General features: G+C 30.5%; 1 protein-coding gene across 1 annotated transcript in view; it reads right to left on the minus strand.

The window, feature by feature from the left end:
• LOC129969329 (alkaline phosphatase, tissue-nonspecific isozyme-like) overlaps positions 1-19,939 on the minus strand; it is a 475,680-nt gene that overhangs the window by 36,496 nt on the left and 419,245 nt on the right. The window contains exon 6 of the mRNA XM_056083860.1: positions 12,929-13,069. Within this exon, the coding sequence (XP_055939835.1) occupies positions 12,929-13,069 (141 nt within the window). The remainder of the gene's footprint in view (positions 1-12,928; positions 13,070-19,939) is intronic.

The raw sequence follows: 19,939 nt of genomic DNA on the forward strand, positions 1-19,939 counted from the left end.
ATGATGAAGGAAGTGTTCGGTGGGGAGTATGAATAGATGGAATCTATTGAAGTTAATATATCCCGGAGAAGAGCTTGGTTGAGAAATGAAGCGAAAACTTATACTGGGCTTGGGTCTGGAGAAATCAATTCCTCGTTCTCTTGTAGGAACCGCACAAGATTTCTAATTTTAACCTTGGACATCTTGTTTCTCATAGCGTTGGTCCACCAGATATTTTCTAGGTCGTGGGTGGGTTTTTTGAGATGAAAAGATGTGGTGAGAGGGCAGCTAGTGGCATAATGAAGGGGATCGCCTACTTCGCCGCAGCCACATTGATCAGATCCTTTAATATGGAATATCTTGAAATATGAAGGGAAAGGGCCATGGCCAGTTGCAAAGATAATGTCAAGCCTATTCCAAGATGATGGGTTAAAGGACACTTTCGAGATGATTTGATGGATGTTTCTGCCAGTTGAGCCATTGTCCCATTCCTCTTGCCATTGCTGTAAGCTCAATTCCTTTAGAATACTTTTCAGATGGCTTTTAGGAGCTAGGCCTACTACACTTTGGTATAATCATATGCCTTTTGTTGTGGATGTTACCAATAAACCATATAAAAGACAGCATGTGTCTTCAAGTCATTTCACCCAGACCACAATCTTCACTATGAAATAAGTTATTGTGTAATCAAGAAAAGCAAATATAATTCATTTACAGCAGTGATAGCAACTACGAAGTGGAAAGTAGGCAAATGTAGAAATCTGCATAAATGCGGAATAAAGTAAGACATGTTATACTTCTATCAATGTCCGATTATTGAAACTTATTCGTCGCTTGATTGCGCTGATAAGAGATATGAAAGAACTGACGCCTATTGACGCAAAATTAAATGCCAGAAAACAATTTTTTTATACAATTATACTAAAGAACATATTTTCTTCTTCTTTTTCTCAATCTCTGTTGAATCATGCCAAACAATAAAAATGTTAACTAAAGAATACTATAGGTCACCATATTTAACGATTTATCGCCTTTGAAAAAGTGCGTTTGGCGATGGTACCGAATTCTTTAGTTTAAAAAGGCGCGCTGCTTTGAATTATTCAGATACGATATTAAATCATTTGATTCAAACGTGAGTTTTTTCAAGATAACAGAAAAAATGGCAAACACAGACTGAAACATGATATCTCAGATTATTAAATAGTTTCCTTCTAAAAATTTCACAAATTTAAAATTTTATGAATAAAATCGAATTTTTACGTCAGTTTGCATAAACATAAACATGAAAACACATACACACACATTTTAATGTTTTTGTTCAATCATACATAACAATTTTTAACATTTGTTAAACATGAAATCATATTAAACTAGTTAATGTTTTTAAATTCGATAACTCTTAAATGATAGTTAAGCAGAAATTGGAAGTGATACCAAATTTTCACCACCTTCAATATCATCTTATTATCAAAACAACACTATCAAAATAATGAATTCACTAAATAAACTCCTTTCTTTATAAACGCCTTTTCACAGTTTAATCCATTTTAAGCAAATATATGCAGCAAAAGAAAATCAAAGTAAAGTAAACGTTTTTATCTGCCTTCCCATAAAAAGAACTAGACTATTAGTCATAAATATTATTTAAATCCAGGAATAAAACTCCTCATAAAAGTGGGAGCGGGAAAGCAAATGAGCTTGCAGCGATAATTCCAAAACAAATATTTCACGAACTGTGCTCTTATTTGAATCGTGAAGTGAAACAAAAACCAGCGACACGCGTGTTATTTTATATTCCGAAAGAAAAACCCTTCTGCTGGCTTCTTACTTTTTATCTGGCTTGTTTCAGGTTTTTCAAACTTTTATATCCCGCACGGGATGGGAGTGGGAGGACGCTTGCTTTGCATAGATGGGCCGAAAATGCGTTCCGTGACTTTAATATCAAAGAAGTGCAAAAATAAGAGCTCTGGACAGTTGCAGAGTGGGTATTTTCCTTGTGGAAATTTAAAATCAGAATAATGTTAGAATTATTGCTTGTGTTTGAAAGCAACAGTGAAAAGTATGAACAAACAATTATCACGATTAAATGTTATCACGATTAAAAGTATGAACAAACAATTATCACGAATATAGTGCTAAAATCATGCCCTAAATTAGTGCTAAACCTACACATACGCTTTTGAATTATTATGTTCAGACAGACAGATGCAATTCCAGAAGGTGTCTTTTGTTTTCAAGAGGCCGAATATTGACAAAATAAAGAATACGACAAAGAATACGTGTATACGACAAAATAAAGAAGCTTTTAACTTCATTTTTTTCTGATAATCATTCAAATAGAGAAAAAAAAATTACTCATTTTATTATTATTATCTATTCAAATCATATTCATATATCAAATCTATTTATATCATATTCATATCATCATCTTTTTTTCTAATCAAATCATTAAAATTACTCACCATGCTGAAACTTTTCACGACACTTAAATTGAACAGATTTTTGCAAATTATTAAGAATTCCGTACTTATGATTTGTTATTTATGTTTAAATGAAATGCCATTAAATATTTGCAAATTTTTTCTTTTTCTGTTACAATCAGTTGCCATTTATTAAATTCTTTCTATGAATGCTTAGTGAAAAAGTAGCTATTTCAAATTATTTAAATTTCTCTAAGATATATAATAAAGTTAAAATATAAATAATTCTTAATGAAGTTAATACTAACAATCAATAAATTCTTACCAAACTTATAGTACTAAATTAACTTCTTCAAAAAGCTCCAATTTTGTGGGAAGAATAAGTTTTTACCATGTTATAAGATATTATTGAGAAATAAATGAAAAAGAACTAACAGTCACTTCTGGAAATACTACAAATAACGTAGCTGAAAACTCCATGAAAAAATACTTTAGATTTTTCAAATAATAGTTCTTAAAAGCGATAAAAATAGGTATAATTTTTAATACGGTATAATTTCAAGTTAAAAGAACAACAAGTTTAGATATCAAGTTTTGAAGCAAAAAACGTGCTCCAAAGAATTTCCAAGAAATACCTGAAAGATGTTCTGTGAATTTCTCGTTTAAGAAAGGCAATACAAACTTTAAAGATCATTAAGTTTCAATGTTGAATATTAAGTCTTAAATATAATTTTCATATGATATAATAAAAAAAGTAGTCCAAATTTTAAACTCTTTATTTAAGAAGTAGTTTAAAAATTTTTAACCTTAGGATTTTTTTTAATTAATTAACTTCTTCTTTTCGAACCCTTTTTGTGTTCTTTCAGAGAATTCATTAGAATTGGTTTTTTGAAATAAGGATATGAATTTGTATGTGTAATATTCCGTTTTATTCGTTATTTGAAGTCAATGAATTTGTATGTGTGATATTCCGTTTTATTCGTTATTTGAAGTTAATGAATTTGTATGTGTGATATTCCGTTTTATTTATTATTCGAAGTCAATGTATTCTTATAACTAATAAATTGAGGTTTCTCAATAAGTCAAAAACATATGCATTAAATTGAAATTTCATTTAATCAGAAGTGATTTTACAGGATGATTGTTTTTTGTTAAAAGAATGCATTTGAAAATAAAATTGCGACATAATTTGATTTGCTAGATATTTCCGTTTAAACGTTGTAAGAAAGTCTTTTCGCTGGTGGACTTTGCACTTTTAGTTGTTGCAACACTCTACTTTCTTGCTTGCGATTTTAATATGAGGATATTTGCTGCAGCATTTCGTGCCACTAATCTTTCCCGTGCGCAAATAGAAATGATTTATTTTCTTGAAAATAATTAAACCCAACAACAATCTAACGTAATCCTTTTTAGAACTCAAGAACTCAAGTTTTCAAGGAAAACACCTGAGAAAAATATTATGACTGTCTTTCAAAACATTTCAAGGTGCTACGATTTAATTCAGTACCAATTTATTGATGTTGCGCACGCGCAATAAGAGTAACATTCGTTATTGCTGCACGCTTTGCTAAGAAATAAAACGCAAATTACTCCTAAATAATCCGAAGCTTTTCCGTTGTGAATCCAAGTTACTTTCCAGCCTTTTAAATCATAATTTTCCCATTTCCCTCATAGTTATTGAGATTGACATGGTACTCAGTTTTATAAACAGGAATCTACAAATTACTTTCATTAAATAAGAAAAACCACTTTACTGTAATTAAATATTACTTCTGTGATTACAGATGAAAACTCATTAATAGCTAAAGGTATGAGAAACAATTTAATTAATATGAGAAACAATTATTAAAATGGTTTAATATGAGAAACTATTTAATTAATTATGTTTAATTTTAAACACAATTTTGTATACTTGATACATTTCCAAGTGTATGAAAAAACTCTTCTTAACTTTTATCACTTTCTTTCTGGAAAACGAAAAGGAAATTTAATAAGGATTTATTAGATATTCAAATTTATCAAGATTTTTCCATTATTATCTTAAATTACTAAATAAACACACATTTTTTTCGATCTCAATCTTTATAGGAAGCAGTTAAGCATCTTTAATAGAATTTTTCTATTAGATTTAATTTCGGTAAACACTGCAGCTAGAAGGAAAGAAGTCACCCGCATCGAAGCGACGCCATTTCTATCGGGCAGATTCGAAAATTCGAAATCAAAATCAAAGCAAACAAAGCGTTCGTCCGTCTCTCTGGAGGCATGGGTTCATTTTTCATCTCAAGATTTCCTGAAGTCACTCAGGTGCTCCGCCGGAGACTCGTAGAATTTATGATTTCGCAGGACATTTTAACGTGGAATTTCATCGCTTTCGCCCTGAGGAAAAGAAATTTGAATTCAAGATTTCGATAAGGATAATTGCTTTTTCGAAAACATTAATATATTTTGGAAAAGGACGTCACGAGGCTTAATAGAGTCTTACAGGAAATCTTCGCTTCTTAATTCCTTCGTGGATGTTGAATATTGAAGACGGCACTTCATGCTTTGATTTGTGTCGACCTGATCAAGCTTTTGAAGGCAGAATAAATCGGAAATTACAACGACAGAAACTAGGATCTCTGTTTAATAAACATGACCTATGAATTTTATTCATATTTCGCTTATTGATCTAGATGACGAGTTTATTTCAATATAGTGAGAAAAGATATTTGAATGTGTGCATATGAAAATGAAATACAAAGCGATTAATTTTTTTTAGGAGGAATTAAAGTCGAAAGGAATTCACATTTCAAGCTATTGCATTGTTAAAATATTCAGTGTGTTTTCTTCAGCTTGAAAGATAATATAATATTGAAATTAGAAATATTGCAATGCGATTTATGAAAAGAAATTTGGAATACTTTATACTGGTTATCTTTTGAATGGAAAATAGATCGGAAATTCCAACGATTTTGAAATTTCTGTTTAATAAACATAACTTTATGAAATTTATTCATATTTTTTTTATCTAAACGACGTAATGTTGATCTTGTGTATGAAGATTTTTCTTTCTTTATAAAAATGAACGTTTATTAAAAATGAAAATTATAGTTTATAAGAAATCCAGATTTAAATATATTGAAACCAGTAAAATATTCGATACATTGTTTTCAAATATTGACGGGATTTTTAAAATACGGTATACAATTTGACGTATTGAAAATGGAAATATGCTCATCACAAGAATTGAATTTCACTATGAAATTTTCTGAAAAGAATTCCAAGTATACAAATGCTAGATTTTCAAATTTTAAATATTGTTTACTTTCAGCTTTTAATATGATTTTGATTAGCTTAACATCATGGTTTTTTTAACTGTTTATCCTAGATACATAATAAAACAACCGTGCTGACATTAAGCAGCCAAATCTTAATAACGAGATGTTTTAGTTAAGATATTTTTAACTGAATATATCTACTCATTGCAAAAACCAGCATCGAAAGAAAAAATCATCGCATTTTCTGAAAATACGATGATTAAACGATTCCTCATAACGATTCATTCTAATTTTTAATGTAATATTTCGAGTCCAAAACATCAGAACAAATAGATTTTGTGTATTGGAAATATGATTGTTCTGACTATCAAAGTAACTTTTTTAATATTAGGATTCTTTAAGTGGAAATAATTTGCTCGTATTCAAGACATCCTTATTATCGAGGAAGGAATACATAAATACATTCCAAGTGATGTTTTCTTTTGAAAATAAATTCGTGCTTTTTAAAGGATTCACCAACAGCATTCTGTATCAAAATTTTTCTTAATATCTATATAAACTAATGCATCAATGAACGATAGGTTTCAATATTTTTTACTGCTTTCATCTCAATGAAAATCATTATAAAAAAATTAAATATACTACAATTGTTATATGAATGAATTTCACAGCCATTTATGCTTCCTAGTATCATAATTTTTCAAGCAACTGCGATGATATAAAAAATTACTATAATTATATTTTTTTTCCTATATAAATTTCACTAAAGCATTTTGACATCTATAAACTGTGACTCTCTGACTTCAAAGGAAAAATAGCTTTTTTTTTTTGTAAAAATTCACAATTTATACTTTTTAACCCTTTAACCGGCTTGAACGTAGAAAGTCGTTCTAAAGAGTTACATCTGTAAAGGCTCCAACGCAGAAAGTCGTACTTCGATTACTATTCGAGAATTGGCAGAATCATAGTAAATCGTTTTCTGAAAATTGTCATAAAAGGAGAAAGCACTGTGATGTAAAAATCATCAGTGCTTTCTCCTTTTTTATGATAATTGTCACTTTATGGAGATTCAGATACTCAGTATTTGACGGTCAGTGGGTTAATAGTGATAATAACAATTCGTACATAAATTGTATAAATAAAAGTTGGATTAAAAAAATCAAAAATTTGATTAATTTCCAAGTTTTTAACCATTTTGAATTAACAAAATACATTTTCTAAACTATCTTTTTACATTTGCCTTTAAACGAAATAAACGAAAAATGCACTAGCAAGATGTTTGTATTAAACATACAACCTTCATTCAAAATTGTTAATCTTTGAAATTTTGGTTGAGATTTACATTAATGTGCTTTTCCATTGGTATTATTCTTGGCATTTTTTCCATCACCAAAGATACAAACAATAAATTGTAAGTCGCCCAAGTGAAAAAATCAAGATGGCTGATAAGGTAAATACTACAGTGCATGCTGTTTCGCTTAATTCTTTATGATATTATATACGAGAATGCACTCAAGGAGAACATTAAAGTAGATTTCAACCGAAATTTTCTAGAGAAACTGTTCATCAATACAGGGAGTTTTTTTTCTCCAAAATACACACTTGTATTTGTTAACCATACAATGAGCAAAAACATAAAAGCATGATTACAAAGATATTTTTGTTGAAATCTACCTGATTATGCTCCTTTATTTAATCTGTAATATAGTAACCAAAATAATCAGGCAGGATAAACCTTCTAATAATTCCATTTACTAATCTATATACTAAATATTTGCCTTATTAAATTGTACTGCCACTACTTTGACGCATTTTGGCAATGTTGGCGCCTTTGGGGATGTGAAGAGGCACATGAACGTAGATTCCAACCAAGTTACCGTTTATAGTTTCCAAAATTATAATGGTATTATAATAATAATAATATCAGATAGAAACTGCTTGTGAAAAATGGATTGTAATTCTTGCAATTTCAATTATACAATATAAAGTAACTCGATAAGCAAGTTTCCCAAAGCAAATTAGGAACAATGATGGATTCGGGGTAACCCGCTGAAAGTTTTAATATGTTGGAATCACAACAGGAGATTAGTTTTTGTCTTTAAAATTCTTATCACTGAATATTATGAAATTCTTAACTTTGTGTATCTATTCAGCGTTAAAATCCTTGATGTGCCTCTGGTAAAACGATACATTGTAGTTTATTGATTTTTACTAGCTTTCAATTTCAGGAATCTTACAACAATTTTTCGGAAGTTCCATGTAAATGGAACAATGGATTTGGATTTTAAGGAGAATGGCTTTAGTATTATTTTCTCGCCCCTCACCTCATATAGAGATTAAAATTCCAGGAATATGTTTGAGAAAAGAATTCCAGGAATATGATTCACTTTCCTGCCGGACTTAGAGGATGTAAGGAGATACCAATGATAGGATATACCTCCTACAAGAGGTATTTCACCGTAACCGGTGAAGCGTATTAGAACTCAGCCACAATTCTAGCATCACTGCCATCGCAATTCTGATTATTCGATTTAATTTGCCTATTCTTTGAATAAGTTGGGAAGGATTCCCAACACGGACTTCGATTCGATTCGATTTAATCTGCAATTTTGATAGAAATAATTTCATTGAAAGTTAAAAGATCTGCAATTGGTTCAATCAAAATCATTTTGTGTGTTGTGACCTATAGCACTTTACAAGCCCGCTGACAGTTATCTGTCAACGATTTAAGCCGAGTGAGCCTCTCTAGTTTTTTCAGTAGCGCCAACTAGGGCCAAGAGTACGACTTAGCTATTTAATGCGTCCCATTCGCTTGCAAAAAATCATTTTAGTTAAGGTAAGATAGAGGGATATCTTTAGAAATTTGATTTGTGTCAATCAAGAATGTGTGTTAAAAATATATTTGATCACATGATATTGATAATATACTGTAACAATATATATGATTATTTCTTTTATTTATTTACTTTAGCATATAATTGTTCAAAATATATTCATACATTACAATTGGTAGTATTTAAATTGCTTACATTTTAAAATGTCATTTACATTTTTATATTACATGTCAAGACATCTTACAATTTTTAATGATTAATTAAAGTTTTGAAATAGCAAGCAATATTTTGAAATGAATTAAAGTTTCCATAATCAAGGCAGCTAATTTTTCTTATGATTCCTTTTGAATTTAATTTTTAAAAAAATTCACGTTGTAACTTTACTGAAACAAAATGTTAACATTTTTCAAGAATAAATAAAATTTTTAAATACAAGTTCTCAGAAGGATGTAAATGATAGTTGATAAAAATATAGTCAAAATGATTCGTTATATAATTAAAATAAATAAAGAATTTATTTCATTTTTTTTTCGATACGACTTTGCAATGGAAAGAAAATAATTAATTTGTAAATTAATTTAAGTATAAATTTTTAAACTGAGGAATTATTTAAGTTGTGGTTATTAAGTTATTATTCTTTTAATAATTTCTAGTTATGAAAAATCTTTTTTCGTCAGTAATTTAATTAATTAATCCATTTTAAAATAATATAAGCTGATTATGTTTATTTTTCATTGAAAAGAGAAAAAGTGTGAGAAAAGGTTTAGGCATTTATTCAAGAAGAAGTTCATAATTTCATATTTTATTAGCAATTAGAAATCAATGTAAAAAAACATTATTAATGCTACCAAATAAATGTAAATATTTATAATAATCAATCTTCCAGTACAGTTTTGTTTGATAAATTAATATTTTCTAATCATTCAATTAATAATATTCTTAATCACATCGTACAAAAGTAATAATAAGCTTTTAAATTATTTTTTCATGAATCATGTTCAAAATTAATTTATGCAATAAATTTCAGGGAGTTTTTTAAAATTTTATATAAATTATTCTTTTTTCCGGAGAACTTCAAAAATGTGTGCTGCTTTTAATATCAAAAAATTAAAAATGGTACCGTAAAATTTCATTTAATTTTGATAGGTTGAAAGCAAATTAAATTAATATGATTAATGATTTTTTAATGGTGCTTTTAAATTCCAGAAAAATAAGTCAATGTTTGATGTATTAACAAAAAAATTAATGAGAAAAATCTTAAACATCTGGATGTGCTAAATGATGAGATTTAGAAATTTCTTCATTTCTTAGTCCTATGATCATTTATAGCTGATTAAATAAATAAAAGCTTTCAGTCCGATAGAGATTATTTTTAAAAAATTATTTTCTGCTTTAATTAGATGGTAGATTGTAATTAAAAAAAATAGCCTTCCTGGAATTAAACATCATATTTCTTTTAAAAGAATAATTTTTTATAAACATTTGAATCAAATTTGTTACTTAAACAAACGTTTCGAGGATTTCTAAATAATATAATTAAATAATTAATATCTTAAATTTTTCAGGATATTTAAAATCATTAGATTAATATTTAATACATTGAATCATTATCTTAGGAGACTTACGTTTTTTTCCTTTTTTTTTAATATATCTTTCCCAGATTTAAATGTTAACTAAAATACTTAATTAAATTACTCCCCATAGTTAGAACATGAAACAAAAATCCATAGAATTTCTCTATTTCCCATAAATAAACAAAATAGAATTTCTTTATTAATAATTCGATCATAATTCTTTAAAATAAATAATTATGCAAAATTTCATGACGTTAGAGCTTTATGCGCTCGTTCAATTAATTTTAATCTTTTCATCAAACTTACAAATTGCAATTGCTCTTCCAAATTACGACGTGGAGTTGCTCGTGACCACTTTGTCATACAGCGGAACTCCGAAACATCATGGCGTTGTCATTGCCATGTTCAAACGTCATGCAGATTGAATTCAATTCCTATGTGCTTTTCTTATAATGATTTTTATAATAAAAAAAACTTATTCTTATATTTATACAATGACTTTAGTTCATGGAACAACTGTAATATTCTAACAATATTGTTTCATTTTACTTGAAAATTTAAAATACCATTTATTCATGAAATAATTTATTTTTGCTGGAAGCAATTTACCTAGCAGAAAATATTATGCTATTTGAGTGATACACAAGCAATCTCCCCAGTCCTGCCTAAGCAACATGGGTAATTTAATTGACAGTTGTCTCGACATCAAAAAAGCATATTAGAATAGAGTCTTAAGGGCCGTCTAAGACAATGTCTACCTCCTTTTGCAGAACATATGTTGCATCATCGGAGTGGTGACGTCTTACCTTCATAATTTGTACACCCTTAATAGTAAACAGAATGAGCTTACTCATACGGTAAACATTATAATGCAGGCTTTCTTCCCCAGAAAAGTACAATTGTTGATTGGACAAAGTCATAACTCTTACCATACGATATAAGTTGTGTCATTCGAGAATACAATTCAAATTTTTCAAAGTTACTATGATATCAGGTAAAGCGAGAACCTGCTTATTAATCCGATATTTTCTATGCTCTCTCCATCCCCACTACTCGAGAAAATTCAGCAATTATATAAAACCAAAATTTGTAAAGTTATAGTTTTAGAAATGTAATTAAAAATATCTGAGCTGAAAATAATGAAAAAAAAAATAATATTAATAGTAAATTGTTCTAAACAAAAATTATATTTATAAACGGATAGTAATATCATAAAAGGAATAAACCAACGCAACTTAACTGCATAGAAAATAAAAATAAAATTTTCAGAAATATGAAGATATCAAGTGTGAAATATGAAGATATCAATCATTGAGTAAATTCATTTTTTTTACTTGTTAAAATCAATATCTCTTATTTCTGAGCAATATCTTCTGGAAACAAGAAACTGCAACTTTCCAAATGCAAGAAATTTATTTTAAGATTCATTGATATAGCCTATCTTTCGATTTTATTTAAATTCCATTTATTATTCCTGTCGAAGAAAAATCAAAAACTATACCAAAATTTGTAATTTTAAGACTGAAATATTTGTACAGCAGATAAATCAAATTTTATAAATTCTTGAAACCTTCTTTCTCAGGGCTATGACTTTCTATGACATCATTTAGAATTCTAAATTTCAAGACCTACAATTTTGTAGATTTGAATTAAAATATATAGAATTCTTTGTTTGAATGAGTGAAACTATTTAAGAGCTTATATTTATGGCAAACTAGTCGCCTTTGGCAATTAGCTGGTTTGCTAAGATTAGAGCTTGCTAAACTTTTGAATTATATGATGTGCTGTCATATAAAAATGCCTTTTACAGAATTATGATAAAATTTTCCAAGTGATCTTCTTTAGATAGTCTTTCAAGAAAAAATATTCTAAAATGCGACCATGCAACCAACTGCTGGAATTCACGTTTTAAGATAGTGGAGAAAAATAACCACCTGCTACCAAGCATTTAGGGCTAATCGAATGTACTGGCTTCCGAAAACAATAATTTCGTTCTATGCGACTAACTTTTAATAGATAATGTAAGTTGCGAATGTGATGACCCTATATATAAAATTATGACCTGTCATCTGTGATTGACCTTTTAAATCATGTAATGCCACCTTTATTGTTCGTTTTAGGGATCCGTCTCAATGTATCCACAAAAGTATATTTATAATGCTAGCCTAAACGTTCGAATTCCATCTGGATTTTTAACTATTTTTTCTGAACTTCAGAGATAATAATTCTTTAATTTACATTCATGTTCTTGAAATCTATTACTGTCTTATAAATGGTCTATTCTTAATGTATTAGAAATGGTCCAGGTTCCCATGATAATCTGCAAACTCTTAGGTACAATTTTGTAATAGTATATATCAAGTCCATAAAATTGTGGCTTATTTCTAATTGCATAGCAAATTAGAATTAAAAGCATTAAATCTTTAAAAAATCTTTCAAAATTAAATTACGCATCAAATCTCTTTGAGATAAGCTATTGTATATTTCCTGTATATGATATCAATATAGCATCTTTATCGAACTAATGTGACATCTACCATGCTGTCTATCCAGAGCAAACAAAGCCATAAAATGCTATCTGAAGCCTAATCACCAGAAAGATTGCCGTACGTCTACAGAACAATTCCTCTGGCGGCACGATGCGTGTCCGTAACATATGGGCGTCGGGCATTGCTGTAATCAATTGTATTTCTTTCCTTCTCTGAAGAGGAAACAAATTTGATCAATCCATTAAGAGGCCTCACTCGATCTGGGAGATCAGAAATGCTCTCCAGATAATGTTTGTGCCCCGAAAAATATATCCTGGAAGCTGAGCTATTGATTTATGAGTGAGAGAAAAGGGTGACAGAGGGGGTGGCTTATACCTTCGACCATTAGAAAATATCCTCTGGGATTCTTCCGGAGGACCTCGATGGCTCTTCTTGTCATCTGGGCGATGGAGGGTTCTCCTTCAGCACCGTTGTCCCTGTCCGATTCGTATGCCATGTGGCCCGGGCTGAACAGGCCTGTAGAAGGAGACGACATTGATTAGAGAACAATTTTTTAAACAAAATTATGGGAACTTTATATGGTTATATTATTTTATATATTGATTGCACAAAATATAACGGATAAAATCAAAGATATATGAAACTGAAGTTTTACTGTGTTTGAAACTGTTTAGGTTTCAATTCATTTAGGCATGTTTAATTTCATTGTGGGTAAAAATATGGAGAATGTAGGAGGTCAGGACTTATTTGTAGACGTCTACAAATGTGTATTGTTTAATATTAAGGAAGTTACAACTGAGTTTCAAATAATCTCAAATACTGGAACATTCCACAACGAAATTCTCAGTTGCATTATGATTATTGATAATGTTCTCAGCATCTTAAATATTATGATTATTTATAATAATCTCACTACTGAATTATAAGCACAAATATTATGATTATTGACTTAATAATAAATTTAAAACTTGAAGTTAGTACTGTTTTGTTAACTTACTTTAATAACAAAACTACACCTGCTTTGCGGTTTCAGTTCATAGCCACTTAAAGAGTTCCTGGCCTTCAAATTAAATTCAATAAAATATAGTAGAAATATATACTTTAGTATTTCCGATCATGATCCCCTTGCAACCTCAATCAGTAATTGTTTTTAATGAACTCAAATATCCCAATTTTCATGAATGATATTAATTCTTGTCACAATCTAGCACCATTCAACTTTAGACCCAGTGTATCTCAATTCTGTACATGATGGCACTTGCCATTGACAATCTCAATCCCGCTGTTACGAAGACAGCGATTTTAAGCCCGTGGGGAGCGTCTCTTATTTTGAGAGTAGCGCCATCTAAGGCCAAGAGAACTACTTAGCTACACACATGTCACAACCCTTTTTACAGGGTGGACTTCATTCACGCATTTCATTCACAGATCGTAATTTGAACCTGAACCAGGGGACGATCACCCGTGATCTAGAACCCCCAGTATTCAGTATAATGCTCTAGACACAGAGTTCTTTGCGACCACGGCAGATTTATACGCGCGTCAGCCAGCAAGCATGCGGGGAATCTTCGACCGGCGGGGTTCGAACTCACAACCTAAAGGACGCGAATTCAACACTCTACCAACCATGCTATCCCGGCTCAGATCTAGCATTTTGTTAAGCTTTTTATTTCAGTCCTTTCCACACACAAGCTTTTCTTATCGCTTATATCACAGTTTCTATAAGGCTGTTAAAAAAGATTTAATATATAGCTAATGGCTTCTACATCCACAAAATGTATATAATATTCTAACTTGTATATCACGCTAGGTGGAGTATAAAAATATCCCTGCAGATGCAAAATCCCAATTTCATATTGCTGTTTGATAACTCAGACTGATTAGTTTTATGTAAAGGTTAAAAACACGGAGAAAGGGTAAAACCACGGTGGGGTGTCGAAATTACTTCTCAAACAGTTTCAAAACTTGGGAATGTAATTTAATTAATGCTTTCGTGAGCCTTCGGAAGATTATTTCCCACGTACATGATCTTACAAAATACATCTGTGGGAAGCGCAAAACCCTTATAAACTGTTAGACCTTTTATTATAACGATTGGAACAATAATCCCCTTTTACACTGAAATATGCTTCTCATCTATTCACGGCAAATAATCACCATTAAATTTGATTTTCTTTATGACTGCAAATGTTTCCTTGGAGGTATGCTTGATCTGAAATTTAAATGCAAACATAAAATTCGGTGAAATAAAATACAATTCCTGAAATGCTATTGTTTAATTGTTAATAAAATATATAAAACTCGGAGAAATTCAAAAGAGAAATAAATGGATTCTGTTGGATTAAACAAAAATGGAAAAAAAATCGAAACACGAATGGAAAAAAAATGGAAAACCACGAAAATATTAATCCAACGGAAGTGATATTCGTACATCTTAATTCGTACACGTACTCTAATTAAAGATCTTCCTTGCCAACTATAAAACAGAAGAGTTTAGACAAAATCCTGAATTCCACGAGTGCTGAGAATCCTGCATGTGAGGGTTTAGGGCTCCCTAGTATAGTCGAATATGTATTTTGGACACCTCTTTCCCCCTCAATTGAACCCAAAATTAAACATGTAACTACAATTTACGTAACGAAAACACATAACAAGTTTCAATAATCAGGTCATTGTGCTTTTGCGATGTCGCATTTACATACATATGTATAAAACAATAGACAGTTTTCCCTTTAGATTACTGTCCCATGGGATCCAAATGGGTTTGGTTCAAAATTTGATACAATTCTGCATTTTGGATGCTAAAACTGTGTGATTATCAAATTAAGCTCTTTATTTTTTTTAACTACCGTATTTATTTGTATTTGGATAGGAATGTGAGACTGAATTCTTGTAAATGATGTCATTTAAAATCCAATATAAATATATACTTGAAGTTAAAATAGCCATGTGAAATTTTATATTCCCTAGTAGAAAATTTTAGACGTCTTTACAATAATTAGCTCAAAATATTTCACAGACACATAGACAGACATAATTTTAAAAACAAAAAAGCTTGAAAAGCGTGAAAATTCCTCATAAATAAAAGTTTTGTGTTTTTTTTTTAATTACGACACTGTTTTTCAATTCCTACTATTAGTTCACACTCTCCCTATATACATACCTACTATATTGATATATCTTGTTCAAATTTTCAATCGTTAATAAAATACTTTTTATTGATCCAATCAAGTTCAAATACATTTTTTAAAACTTGTAGTGACTAACACTTGAGGTTAATACAGTTTTTTCAAATATTAATTCATTAATTTAATTTAATTAATTAATTTTATTTTTATACGGGAGCCAATATCAGTGCAATTCCCCACCAAACGCAGCTACGGTATTGCTGAACGAAGAATGCTACCATTAATACTGTCATGGGCATCAACAGTTCAGAAGATGTAAGATAGCACTGTAGATTATGCAGTAATATATCTAGGACGAAAACTCTTAGCAGCAGGTCAAGCATATGTCGCCTTGAGTCGTGTGAAATCATTAGATGGACTATCAATTGAAGAATTGGACTGCTCGAAACTCACTGGAAAGGTTCCTTGCAATAATGAAGCATTACAAGAGATGGATAGAATGAGAAATTCCACCATCAACTTCATGAATTAGAAACGAAAACAAATAGAAAGCGAATAAATAGTAACAAACAAAAATAATAGTCCAACACCATATATAGAAAGGAAAGTGGACAATTACAAGGAAATTCGCTTTCTCTTTTGCCACTTAATATTGTGATTCTGTCATATGTATATACATATTTATATTAATCGTAATTACTTAATAAAATTAATTAAAATAAAATTTTTTCTTTGTTGACTTAAGTAGGTAACCCCCTGCTTGGCTCAATTTTTAAAAATCGCCAACAACGGTCTTGCGAAATGTTCAAAAGCAAAGGAGCAGATGTTCAATTATAGTGCATAATAAAGATTGCCAGCTTTGGCGCGTTATCGCAACTTGGCGAAGAAGGGGGTTAAACTCCGGTTCAACCTATTTAATTATTAAAATTTAAACGAACATTAAGATTGGGGAACCGGCTGGTCGCCAAAGGCGGCTTGTATTTCATAAACTAAGAAATAAAAGGGAATAACACTAAAAAATAATGAATATTCACCTAACAAATTGTCACACAACCATCTCGAAGAACAGTATCAAAATTACAGCAAAGCATTCACGAAGACTGAATTTAACAACTCGGCATTTAAAAACAATTAATCTAAGATTAAATACAAAACTTCAACATATACAAATTCTTCAGCCTTCAACAATCCTGAAACTTAATCAAACATTTAAAAACTAAACAACATGAGTTTAGATACAATAACAACCAAATGACTTAAAATGAAATTCTATGCAACGCTCGTCTAACCTAAAAAACTGTCCTTGTCATCGTGGTGTCAGCAAAAATATACTTATAAATTTCCAAAGAATTCCTCAGGGGTACCTACTCTCAGAAACTTTACGAAAAACTCATTTGTCAAATATGAAACATTTGCTTGGAGTTTTCCAACAAATGAGCGCCTTGAGGATTAGCGTAGCCAGACGTATACTAAAAACTCTTAGAAAAGAAATCGAGACATTTGAGACTCGAAACGAATTTAAACAACATTTAACAAATTGTCCTACCTCGACATTATTAAAATGTATGGTTAAGGTAAGTTTATTTTTACTGAGAACTTCTAAAGAAATAGTCTTTTGAATGTGTTACGCGTTTTACTAAAGAATAAGAACTATCCATTAATATTTACTACTTTGGAGAACCTAAAATAAATGGACTTTTTATTTAGGATATAATCTAGGTTCTAAAAGAAATAATAAGTTTAACGATCTGACGCATCTTGAGCAACTTATTGTATTAACTAAAGAATATTCATTTTACTATATATATTTCTATAATTAATTTTAAAATACTAATCCGTTGGATAAATTAAAAGAAATCCCAATGGACATAATCAAATTCCGAATACTAAGTATTCTTTGGGGGGGAAAAAAGCGAAATTTCTTGTAACGTATTAATTGAAACTCAATGGCGTATTTATATTTATATAGCTCTAGTATATCGATATAATGACGTTTCTCTTGTAATAAATTGGTTGATTTTTTTTATCATTTCAACAAAATTGTCATATTAATGATCTGCTTTCAAGTTAATCCTTTTTATTTCATTACCTTTGTTATAATGAATTTTTTTAATTTACTGCTAATTGTCTTTGGCGATCATCTAGATCATATTGGTTATTTTTTTTATATTCAATTCCACTTAAATCATTTAGATATATTTCCTTATCCCTGATTTCACCAAATAATCATGCATTTAAACAGTGGTATTTTAACTGTATTTTATAATCTGTTTATTTTTACATGAATCTTTAAAATGGAGACCATTACCTTGGCATTACAGCGTTATTTAAAACGCAAATGTGCATTTCATCATATTTACACTTTCGCGATAATGAAACATTATTTTTTAATTTAATTTGTAAACTACACTGCTATATCCTTCTTCTAAGCTTTCAGCAATGGAAGTAAATTACATGATTAAATAGTTGATAAAACAATGAAAAAGGTTTCAGGGGAGAAATATAACCTATTGTTGACATTTAAGTAAAAAAATTATTTTTAAGAAATTACAAAAATAAAAAGCTGCAAAACTATTAAATTGGCAACATTAAAAAATTAGTTTTAATTTTGAAATGGTGTAAAATTTATGGTTTTTCCAGCCGGTTTCCTGGAAAAATGGCAAAATTTCGGAACTTCTAAATCAAATTATTTGGCTTGCTGAGTGTTAATAAGCAGCCACCCACATTCAATTTTATTATTAGAAGAGATGGCATTTAATAGCCCAGCATCCTCATTTCTACAAAATGTTTTGAAGTAGTTTTCGATTTTTATAAATGTTCTAATAACTAAGTGAAAATAACGAGACATATTGAAACCTGACAAATTATACTTGATAAAGTGATAATGCTGCCCCAATATTTTATAATTAAAGGGATTTCTACTTTTAACAATTCTTTACTTGACAATTAAATTTATCATGTTTTATACAATCTTCCTGGAAATATTTCTCATCTTAGTGGCCCTAGACCACTGCCTATGTCACCTTCTGCTTGCTGAGCTACAATTTTTTTAATATAATTATCTACTCCTGTGTAATGTTACAAATGTGTAACTTTGCTTTCCAGGACGAATAGTGTCATCATAAGAAAAACAGATTTCCAGTCATCCGTATTGGATACTGCTGGATGCCGAGCCAGTGATCCCAGAGCTAGGTGACCATTTGGCGACTTTGGCGACAAAATGGATAATGCTCGAAACTTCGAGAATTTTGTCGATCCGTCCATTAGGAACCGAGATATGCCTGTTTGGTCAAGAAGATTCTAGACCCGCCTCTCGAGAACTATAAAATGCCAGCACTCTCAAGCTGTGGTGTGTCGTCGTGAGTCGTCGTCTTGAATTGTAGTCGGAGTCACCGACAAATAACGAGTCTTTGAGAGGATAGCGGAGAAACAGCTGCGTGCCAACGTTGTGTGGAGCGAGTGCTGAACTGTTGTATGCCGAATCTTTTTGTCTACTGTGGAAGCAGTGTCGTATCTTTTGAGTAGTAGCCAGTTGTGAGAAGTAATGAGTCGGCAGGTAAAGCGAGAAGAGACAGAGAGAAGTTCAGCCGTTGGAGAGACCGAAGAGTGAAGCACCGAGGATCCCCTCTCTTGATGGATTCTGTCTAGTCGCTTCCTGTGCTGTGGACGATTACTACTTGTAGGCTATTGTCTGCTGTAGTGTGCTGCTGTGTGCTGTCCTGTGTTCGTCTGGGCTGTAAATATTTGTCGTCTGTGTGTTCGTCGTCTTTTTGTACTCGTGTTCTTCGTGTAAATAAACGTCGTCGTTTTCTACTGAGGCCTGCTGATTGTGTTCTCTTCACCATACACCAACTATCAAAAGAACTCGACGGTAAGGAAAATCCATAACAATAATAATTACAGAATAGTACTGCTCACATTCTGTAAACAAATGCTTCTGTGTTATCCTGGACTCCTCGAATCCTGTCTTTCCAATAGCAGAGCTTTTCCAGCAAGAATGGTGGAAAGAATAAAAGAGAAATTAAGTCAGTACAAGAATGTTTGTGAGTGTTCTTATTCATTACAGAGAACAATATTAAGTTTTTAGAGTTACCAAATATGGAACGAATATACTTTAGATATAAGCACCTGGGAACTATTTATTTTATTTTAAATATGGCTTTAAAAATTAGGCGACGTTTGGGCATTTCTCCTCTATAATTCCTGAAAATATTATGTCAAAAAGATTATTTTACCATTTAAGCAAAATGATCTCTTT

The sequence above is a fragment of the Argiope bruennichi genome, chromosome 1, assembly GCF_947563725.1.
Source record: "Argiope bruennichi chromosome 1, qqArgBrue1.1, whole genome shotgun sequence".
Taxonomy (NCBI): Eukaryota; Metazoa; Arthropoda; class Arachnida; order Araneae; family Araneidae; genus Argiope; species Argiope bruennichi.